Here is an 11,096-nt window from a genome sequence, read left to right as displayed (position 1 = left end):
TGTTCCTTTGCTATGATGAATGACTCCACACACAAAAAAAAAGATTTTGTAGAGCACATCAACCTCAGCTAGATTAATATTCAGTTTTGGATGCTGCATAAGAGATGAAACAGCAACAATACAAAAAAGGTTTGGGATAGTGATGTCATCTAGATTATAGTGTTGTAAAGTTTAAAGTTTAACAGCTCTCCATCCTAACAATTGGTCAGAGAATTAGGTCCTTTTCATCTCCAGAAAAAAACCTCAAGGACATTTGATTACATTGTTTAAAATACTGTAGGGTCTGAGACTGCACAAGCAAACTATTTGAATGAGAAATCTTGGGGAGAACTAAATTTGATGGCATCAAGTAGTTTTTTTCCAACACAGTTAGTAACCTGTAGAACAAATTGTCCACTTGTGCAATGACTGAATTCATTGCCAGCACTCAATGGAGCAAGAACACCTTGGCAGATTTATTTTATTACAGAAGGTTTTATTTTGTTCTATGCAAGAGCTGCCTGCAGGTGGACATGGGAGCCCATATGCTGAATTACCATAGGGTCACATGAACAGGCTTAAAATGTTCCATTTCTGAAAGAATGTCATGAATTTTTAAAAAAATCAACAGCATATTAAAAGAAGAACAAGGGTAAGATGCAGTGTTGAGATGACAGATATAGTGCAACCAGAAAGGCACGGGGTTATCAAAAATATGGCTACTTACCCTTTGCAAAGGTCAAGATGCAAAATATAAAACTGGGAAGGAGAAGATAGTAAGTGAAGGGAAAATGAAGGACAGAGGAGAAAGGAGAAATAAATGGTAAAGACAGAATACAGAACACAACCTCAGCCAACGAGTAGCTAGCTTAAACATTTAACTGCAAAATTGCAGCAATTTAGAATTTATAGCAATCATGAGCAGGATCAAGGTGCTCAGATAACAAACTAAGTGGAATAGTCAATAACGAGACAGTGTGAACTTCGGCATCCTCGAAAGAAACCACTCCAGGTTATACAATGCAGAATTTAAAAAGTTGGTGGAGCAATTTGAGTTTTGCATTCTGGTCAACTGCCAGTACATTTGATGTTATTGCACAATGTAGTGGATGTTTATTTGTAGTTACAGCAAATTTATCAGGAGATAATTTACAGGTCAGCAAATCTCAACTGGTCAGGAGTATAAACTTATGTAACAAAGAAACAACAGTAGAACTAAGTGCACATTGACAAAAATATTTTCACTGAAATTTTTATTTTTCATGAAATAGAATATATTGAAACACTATATGGAAGAATAGAATTTTTCTAATTTTCTTTTAAAATCAATTGAGTACACAGTTAAAATGGAAAGTGCTTAACAAAGTCACTGTTTCATGCAATGACTCTTTCAATCTGTCCAACAAAAAAGCTTGAAAATATAGAAATAAGTCTATGCCATTAAGTCACTCATTTCATTCTATCTTACACATTCTTTGCTTTCATCCCTTTTTTAACAACTAAAGCATGTGTTTAACACATTTAATATTTCCACTCAGCAAGAGCTATAGTGCCCCAACTTAATAAGTTGATTAAAAAAAGCAGTCATCTTTTGGCCAGTTCACTACGGAACCATATTTAAAATGAGATGCCTTTGTAGAAGCGATTGGTATACATTGGAGGCATTTGATGTGTTTCCTCCATCATTCCATCTAAGTGCAGTTCAATAATTACAAGGTGACAGTAGCCTCCTAAAATCCATAGACCTATTAACATAGATAAATTTGGTGAACCTTAAATATAGAAGAGAAACACCATTTACATGCTGTGCAAATTTGGAGCAATCACCAGCGTTTTGGCATTGTTCAGCTGTTTGTGGATGGGTCAAATGCAAGATCTTTGTGGCATGTTAACTAAAACAAACCAGCCGGCCATTCTCCATAATTGAGGAGTTTTTTTGAAGACAAACATGCTCACATTTCTACATTATCAACTGGATACATTTTACTGGTGGTACAACCAAGCTCAATTCTTTGTATTAAGTGAAAAGTCATACTATTAAACAAGATTTATTCATTTGACAATAAATAAATTTAAATTTGTATTTGAACAGCTTTTTTCCCCACATTCTGTCCCATTAACATGGGACAGAGGTTACAAATTGCATCGAGTATTCATAAAATACTGCACATTCCCATTATCTTTAAAGTCCAGTTTGAACAGTGAGAAGTTCCACTTTTGCTGGACATGAGTTAGCTACAGATTTATAATTTTGACCAGCTCAAAAATCAAAGAGCATTACACTTTAATTTATTCCCATACACGTATAAAAAGAAAGCTAACTTTTATAAAATTCAAGGAAGATACCGGTTTTAAAAATAACTCAAATATAAACTGCACCCAACACAAGTTAGCATTTTGGTAGATTGGGTCTGGTAAAGTCAGTAGTATTTTAAAACAAAAAACTCAAAATACAGTTGCAAAATAAATAGGATCTTGAAAATATGTTTAAAAATCTTTCGATGTAGACCTGCGTGTAATTTTTGTTGCATTGCCATAGCATTTCAAAAACCATGTATACTACATTCAGAGTTCTGCTTTAGTAGCCAGCATAATGATGCTACAGAACCAACGTGTTGACTACAGAATCTGAAAAACGTCCTTTGTCATCTTCTATTTGGTTTGACTAATGATACCTTTGTTCCAAACACATCCTTGCACTGCACCCGAACTTCAAGTACTAGCAATGAACTTTAGAACAGAGATTTTACCAGCAATATCATTATTTTCCTGGTGATGAAAAAGCACAGTTTCTGCATGCATTCAGAAGTCTATTTTACAAAGATCAATAAATTATTGCAACATTTATTTGATTCGTCTGCACGCAACAAAAAGAAAACAAAGGTAGTGATTAGTTGCAGCACTTTACTTCCTCAGAGAGAGAATGATGTTTTAGTGGGTGCAGTCCAGATTAATCCTGAAAAGATTGAAGTTTTACAAGTAGTTTTCTTTTACTCCAAGTTGAAGAGTTCCTGTACAACAAAATTACTTATGCTGCATTTCACTGTCCTTTCCTGGTAGTAATAGGCAAACTTCAACCCACCTCAATTTTATCTATAAAAAACTCGGCCACATTTAGTTTCAGACTTCTTTAGCCCCAGATTAATTTTCAAAAAGACTGACATTTCTTGAACTTTCATCCAGTGGCAAAATATAACCTTAATTGGGCAACCTGAATCTGTTTTCCTATTGATAGAATTTCAGATATAAATTGATTTCCTCAATAGAAACGGATTTGCTAAACCATTACTTCTAGACTAGTGCATTGGGACTACCAGTTGGGAAATACCACAAACTCAAAAGCAGTCTCAAACCAAATTAAAGCTCTGAATCCATATTGGGAGCAGTGAAGACGCTCCATCAGTCTGACAGAGGGAAAAAAAGGTCAAAAAAGACTAGCAGGAACAGTCCTATCTTGTAGAATTAAAAACTCATTAGAACACGTACAGACACTGATGAACAGAACCTTGTGTGAAAGAGTAAAAACATACAGTTTGAGCATGTACATGTCTAGCTAGCAGAGTACAAGAAATTCACAGTGAAGATAGATCTTTTTCACAACTCAGTAAGGATTTGTAAACCATATGTATTTTCGGGGCAATTTCTTCACTTGGTCTTGATTTAATTGTGTTGGCGTTCACATCAGATGTTTGATCACATCTCCCATTGAAGATAAAAAAAACAAAGATAGTATTACAGTATATATTTCTCCTTTCAAAATCTAAGGAAAACCTGGACAGCTGCTACCTAGAATAAGGTAATAACAGCATAGGATCATTTACAAGAGGTCAACTTTCTGGTTGCCTATCAGAGAACATTCGACAAAACTGTTTAATACAATATTCTATGTCTAATATAGCTGTCTATTTCACACAACTTATTCTTCATATGGCTTGCCACCAATAGTTAATAAGTAAAGCCAAATAATGATGCTCATCTGGTTTGAGAAAATATGGTTACCGATTGCTTCCTAGATTTATAGGGAGAAATAAAATGTGTTTGTGGCTTATCTTATTGATGGTGACATATAAAAGGCATCATGCCATTTGAAAAAATTAAAACTGCCCAGGAAAGTAATTAGACTATTACCGATATTTCCACACTAAGAAATCAATGGCACCTTACTGTTCAAAATTACAATTTTAACATTTTACAATTTTGCCAAGATTGAAACTGTAAAAATTCAGTCCTATCAGTGTACCAAATATTAATGGAGACTTTTCAAAGTGGCTTTTTAGGAAATAGATTGACGAGGGAAAATAGAAAAGCTTTACTAGTTACAAAATGGTATGTATGCAGTTGATCAAGGCAACTTTTTTCCCCTGAATGGACTAGCCGCCTTTGGTACATCAACACAAATATTTAAAAAGTTTTCACTTAAAACTTATTTTTAAAATAAGATGTCCATGAAACCATTTTGCTTCATAGTACACAATACCAGATTGCTGGGGCAAACTTTTACCAGAACCTAATGGAGTTAGTTTTTGTTTGTTTTTTTGCAAGGTAGGTTAAGACTGCAGGAGGACAGGAATTCATTGCATATGTCGGATCATGCAATTTCTGGAATGCTTTGCTAATGTGCCAGTTCACACAGCTGACTCAATTTCCAAGTCAGAGATGGGGCCTTTATGAGTCAGCTTCAAAACTACTGGCTTCTCTGTATTTTTGTCTGTTTCTGAAACTGCCATAAGAGTCTCTCTATTATCTTCCTCTCCTGGATCCTGCTGATTCTCTGGATATATGACAAGAAATAAGGCAGACAAAAAGCCAAGAAATGAACCAATGGATGCCACAATAGGGATGACTCGAACTGAACCAACAGCTTCCACCACACTGCCTAGTGCTGATGCTACCAGTATTTGGGAAATATAAACTTGGCAGGACAGGATTGCACAATCTATACCAAAGCCCCTCTTGGAGTTTCCAGGGCTGTGATTCCTATACTGCAAAAGAAAAAAGGATAAATTTTTACTAGGTTAGTTAATGAAGGTTCATCTCCAAGAAAAATATAAAATTTGAAAATTAAGTCAAACAGTTTAAATACTAGATGGCTCAAGCCCACCAATTGCGTACAATACAAACAGCAAGAACTTTTGTCTGTCCAAATTTAAATTGCATTTATGAATTATCCAATAATTCAACATAAGCTTGTTTAGTGCTTTCTGGTTTCAATCATTTGCTCAAATGCTCAATCCTATTATGTCATTCAGTACCTTGAGCAGCAGAGCGAAGGATCTGTACTCAAATCTAATTAATTGTACTGAAATTTGCAACCCACATTTAGATTAAACTACTTTAGAAATACTGTCACCAAGTACTACAACTCAAAGTATGATAGCAAAAAAAATTTAAATATGCTGCTTACCGTTTTCATTTCATGGTATTGCCCAAGAAGAGCATACGGACAATACGAGATACTCATAGACACTATGCCCATAGTACTGATCATTATCATTGCCACATAAACATTTGGAAAAATAGCCATCACTGCAGTACCAATTGAAAATCCCAGTGTTCCCAGTATGTAGATAACTTTAATACTCAAATCATAATTGTCCAGGTACTTTTGCAAAATAGCTGCAAGGCAAAGAAAAATAAAATTAGCAATTTGTGAAAACAAACAAGATACATTATAATGAAGAGAGAAAATGGATTTCAATCAAGAGCTTTCAACATATGAAAATTAAAGTGACTGTTTTCCCTGATAATTTAGTTTTAACATTCTGACTATACTCACCTCAGTTAAAAAGCTACTTGCCCTGATCTTTTCATACCTGCCAATCTTTACAGAATGGAGGAAAGGGAAATTGCCTAATATCAACTTGTTTTGCACAGCTCAACTTGCAAAATCTGCTCAGCAAACTGAATTCATGTGATACATGTGCAAACAAGTCAAAAACTGAGAACATCTACATTCCAACAGTGTTTGCCATTTAGTTTTAATACTTTTTTGATACAATTTACTGCTCAAGTATAGAGGCATATCTACTTACCCTTTTAACATTTTAATACCATTATGACCAACTAGTTGTTTTCCAAAAGCAATCTCCAAAGTCTATCTTTTAGAAAGCAATATTCAGAAAAGATGTTACCTCTTAGGAGTACAAAATTTGAAGATAGTTTGGAGGGGAAAAAGAAAACATGCTGCCAAGTGTCTCATCAGGACAACACAAGAATGCCAAAATTACAAGGAATTGGTTAGCAAATGGACTCCGCTTTCTCTACTATAATGCATCAGTTACTAGCTCCTGGGTAAAGTCAGGATTATCGATTAACAATGATTTTAATGCAATCAGAACTGGATAACAATGAAACACATCGGACAGATGATGTTTTGATTCAAGTTTTATAAATGTAGGCTGGTCAAGTTAAGTCTGTACTGTGTATTATTACAAACAACCAAAGCAGCTTGGGAGCATATGGGCCCAGTTGGAGTTTACCACAGCAACACCTCAGCTAACCATTTGACTTGTCAACCAGTCAGCACCTTTTTCTCTTGTAGCAAAAAGTAAACAATTGATGGAAATCTGGCATTATGTTTGCCCTGAGGGGGAGAGGTAAAGAGCCTCAGCAACATCTTGCATTTCAGAGAGAGATATTAATTCATAACAAGGATATGTTATCCAAAATATTGCCTCCAAAAGCATATCAGCAGGTCCACACTGAGACAGACTTTGGCGAACCAAAACAAATATGGCTAGTTTATTTTCAAGAGTTGCCCTGGCCCAAAAAAACATTATACACTTGGGGGAGATGGTATAGTGGAAACAGTGAATTAGCAATTTAGAGGCAGTGGCAAATACATAATGGGGAAATTGGTTCAAACCCCACCATGGCGGTTGGCATAGTTTAAAATTATTTATCTGCAATTGAAAAATAGTTTCAGTAATGGTGACAAACATCTTAAAAATACATCTAGTTCATGAGTCTTTTAGGAAAGGAAATCATTCTTACCAGGTCTGGTTGTGCGTCATTCCAAAACTCCAACAATGTGGCTTTTAATTACCCTCAAATGGGTAGCCAAGGCATTCAGGCAAAAAAGTGATGGGCAACAAATATTGGCCTTTCCAGTAAAATCCCCTTCCCAACAAAAGAATAAACAAAATAACTCATACTAAAACTTGGAATTTTATTTATTCTTCAAACTCAACACTCTTCTTCTTCATAACTATTGTTGTTAAGAGAACTTGAATAACTGAATTCTGAAACAGTAGGAAAAATACACAAAAAAAAGTAGAACACTGCATTTGCAAAGGTTTTAGTGCACCATGGTGTCCATGCTGTGCTAAAGTCAATATCTCATTGCTCATTGCCATGTTAAAACATCTTCTTTAAAAACACTTTTTATGGCTCCCAAAAGCAGTGTTACACAAACAAAAGGACAGCATACCGTGCAGTTATGAAAACATTTGGACACAATTGCCAACACTAAAGAGTCTAACAACTAATCTCCATTCATGACCTGCACATTGTTGCCCTGCCACCTTTCACCTACAGCTCAAATCATTCTTCCCAGTTGACAGCAGTCAAACCATGAAGTAAAATGCTCCTGAAACAATACCAAGCAGATTCATGCAATTGATCATGGCAAACACAGGAAAACCTTGGGTTTAGCACAAAAACTGAATTTTAAAAGGTAAACTTCAGTCTGATTCAGGCTGAGTTAGCCTCATTACTAACCTGAACAGATGGCAGCAGTAACTGCATAAATAACTAGCCCCCAGCATCCCATCTGTACACCAGTGTTATAGTTCCACAGCTCAGTAGAATTGGGAGGACCCTGTGAAGAAACAAATTGAAGAATCTGATTAGGCCAACAGTAATAACATTAGCACCAAATATTGGCATTTGCAGTTCATTAGCTGAATATGCATTGCTATTGCTTCAACATACATACCCTACAACCATGAAATTGAAGTGAGTTTGGTGGGGGTGGGGAGGGGAAGGCGGATGTACAGAGAAAGGAAGACACGAAGTGTTAGGGCAACAGGTTCATATCAACATCAAGCTATGAATAATGCGAATCTTCACATGTATCTGCTTTAAGCAAATTTGGCCTTTAAGAGAAGTTTATACTTGAAACTGAAACTCTGACTCCTTGGATGCTGCATGACTAGATATGCTTTTCCATCACCACTGTGATTAAAGATCAAGATTTGGAGTATGTCAAAAGTCTGGTAAAACTACTGTTTTCTAAACAATCTTATCCTATATTCTGTTGATTCTAATTTTTCCACATACAGAACAAATACAGATTTCATTAGTTGCAAAATTATTTTGGAAACTTAGCTCTGCATTCACTGTTTGGAAGTTCTAAGGGATAGATACCTGCAAATGGATTATTTAAACCACCCCCTCCGCAAATCAATTGGCATGGTTGAGGAGCTGGTGCAGGAGAGAAGGGTTTAAAGTAAGTGCACAGATGACACCAAAATTGGAGGTGTAGTGGACAGCGAAGGTTACCTTCGATTACAACAGGATCTTGACCAGATGGGCCAATGGGCTGAGAAGTGGCAGAAGGAGTTTAATTTAGATAAATGCAAGGTGCTGCATTTTGGGAAAGCATTTCTTAGCAGGACGTATACACTTAAATGGTAAAGTCCTAGGGAGTGTTGCTGAACAAAGAGACCTTGGAGTGCAGGTTCATAGCTCCTTGAAAGTGGAGTCGCAGGTAGATAGGATAATGAAGGAAGAGTTTGGTATGCTTTCCTTTACTGGTCAGAGTATTGAGTACAGGAGTTGGGACGACATGCTGTGGCTGTACAGGACATTGGTTAGGCCACTGTTGGAATATTGCGCGCTTTTCTGGTCTCCTTCCAATTGGAAAGATGTTGTGAAACTTGAAAGGGTTCAGAAAAGATTTACAAGATGTTGCCAGGGTTGGAGGTTTTGAGCTATAGGGAGAGGCTGAACAGGCTGGGACTGTTTTCCCTGGGAGCAGAGGTTGAGGGGTGACCTTAGAGGTTTACAAAATTATGAGGGGCATGGATAGGATAAATAGACAAGGTCTTTTCCCTGGGGCGGGGGAGTCCAGAACTAGAGGGCATAGGTTAGGGTGAAAGGGAAAAGATAGGAATGGACCTAAGGGGTAACATTTTGAGAGAGGGTGATACATGTATGGAATGAGCTGCCAGAGGAAGTGGAGGAGACTGGTACAATTGCAACATTTAAAAGGCATTTGGATGGGGATATGAATAGGATGGGTTTGGAGGGCTATGGGCCAGGTGCTGGCAGGTGGGACTAGATTGGGTTGGGATATCTGGTCAGCATGGACGGGTTGGACCAAAGGGTCTGTATCCACGCTGTACATCTATGACTATGACTCTAAAAGGGGCAATCCAAGATGGAGAATAAGATTTTAAAAATGTGGCTGTAATATCTGTTCCTTTTGGAGGTATTTTAGGTATGGAGCAGATTTCCTCAAATTCCAGGAGCAGTAATTACTGTTTTATAAGCTGTGTATTGTTTTGGAACTTGAGAAAAGATGACCAAAACAATGACACTTTAAAAAGGAGGAAGAGACCCCAAGGTAGAGACCACATGGTCAGTGACAGAAAAAGAAACATACACTGCTGTCTGACATAGCAGTGATAGGAAGGGAGAAAAGCCACACAGATATAAATCAGGCAGATGGGTTCCCTCCAGGAAAGGTGAAGGTGGCAGATAGCCACAGGAGATTCCTGTACTATCCCCATCTCAAACAAGTGTGCTGTTTTGGAAAATGTAGATGGTGAAGGACTCAGGGGATTGTAGCATGAACAGCCAGGTTTCTGGTACCGAGACCGGCTCTAATGTAACAAGGGATCTATTGTGACTGGAGATTCTCTAGTCAGAGGCACACAAGTCTTTGTGGCTGATAGTGAGAAATCAGAACGGTTTGTCGTCTCCCTGGTGCCAGGATCAAGAATACCTCAGAGCGCAGAATATTGTCGAAGGGGAGGGGGACCAGCAGGAGGTCATTGTAAACATTGGAACTAACGACATAGGAAGAAAAAAGGATAATATTCTGAACGTCGAATATAGGACGTTAGGCAGAAACTTTAAAAGGAGGTCCACGAGGGTAGTAATAGAAGGCTAGAACAGATGAATAAGTGGCTGAGGAGTGTGCAGGGGAGAAGGATTCACATTTTTCCATCATTGGAATCTCTTTTGGGGTAAAAAAGTAACCTGTATAAGGAGGACAGATTGCATCTGAATTGGAAGGGTACTAATATATTGGCAGAGAGATTTGCTGGAGCTGCTTGGGAGAATTTAAACTAGTAAGCTGGGGTGGGACTCAGATAGCGAGGAAAAAGATCAGCAAGACTGGTACTGTTGGGAAAAGGAGCGAGTCAAACAAACATTCAGGGCAGGCAGGAACAAAACAGAATGAGGTAAGACTGAAATTAAACTGCATTTATTTCAATGCAAGAGGCCTAATAGGGAAAGCTGATCAACTCCATGGTTAAGAACTGGAATATCATAGCAATTACAGAGACGTCACTCTGGGATGGACAAGACTAGCAGCTTAATGCTGCAGGATACAAATGCTATAGGTGGGATAGAAAGGGGCACAAAGGGAGGGAGAGTGGAGATTTTGATCTGGAATAACATTATGGTTGTAGATTAGGGAGGATATTGGTGGGAATATACGAGAGGGACATTATTTGGGTGGAACTGAGAAATAAGAAAGTGATGATCCCCTTATTAGGATAGTATTACAGATCCCCCCCTCCCACTCCCCCAAATAGTCAGCAGGAAATTGAGAAACAAATATGTAAGGAGATTACTTATCTGTAAGGGTGGTAACAATAGAGGATTTCAACTTTCCAAGCATAGACTGGAATTGCGAAGTCTTAAAGGTTTAGATGGAGATGAATTTGTTAAGTGTACCCAAGAAAATTTTCTTTAGTATGTGATGTACCTTCTAGAGGTGTGAAACTTGACCTACTCTTGGGAAATAAAGCAGGGCAAGTGATTGGGGTGTCAGTGGGGGATCATGTGGGGTCAGCAATCATAATTCTATTAGTTTTAAAAGTAGGGATACAAAATGATAGACCGGATCTAAAAAGTTTAATTGGAGGAAAGCCAATTTTGAC

At 37.5% G+C, this 11,096-nt stretch overlaps 1 protein-coding gene across 4 annotated transcripts in view; it reads right to left on the bottom strand.

The window, feature by feature from the left end:
- Positions 1 to 1,312: 1,312 nt before the first annotated feature.
- The window catches only part of LOC132815079 (solute carrier family 45 member 4-like), a 76,637-nt gene continuing 66,853 nt past the window's right edge, over positions 1,313 to 11,096 (bottom strand). For 3 of the 4 annotated variants that reach the window (XM_060823805.1, XM_060823806.1, XM_060823807.1), the window contains exons 6-8: positions 7,699 to 7,798; positions 5,384 to 5,595; positions 1,313 to 4,961 (exon numbers count right to left, since the gene is read on the bottom strand). In XM_060823805.1, the coding sequence (XP_060679788.1) occupies positions 4,605 to 4,961; positions 5,384 to 5,595; positions 7,699 to 7,798 (669 nt within the window). In that variant the 3' untranslated portion in view covers positions 1,313 to 4,604. The remainder of the gene's footprint in view (positions 4,962 to 5,383; positions 5,596 to 7,698; positions 7,799 to 11,096) is intronic. The other variant, XM_060823808.1, reaches the window with a different exon arrangement.

Source organism: Hemiscyllium ocellatum, chromosome 4, assembly GCF_020745735.1.
Source record: "Hemiscyllium ocellatum isolate sHemOce1 chromosome 4, sHemOce1.pat.X.cur, whole genome shotgun sequence".
NCBI lineage: Eukaryota > Metazoa > Chordata > Chondrichthyes > Orectolobiformes > Hemiscylliidae > Hemiscyllium > Hemiscyllium ocellatum.
This window is presented reverse-complemented; position numbering and strand designations above follow the sequence as displayed.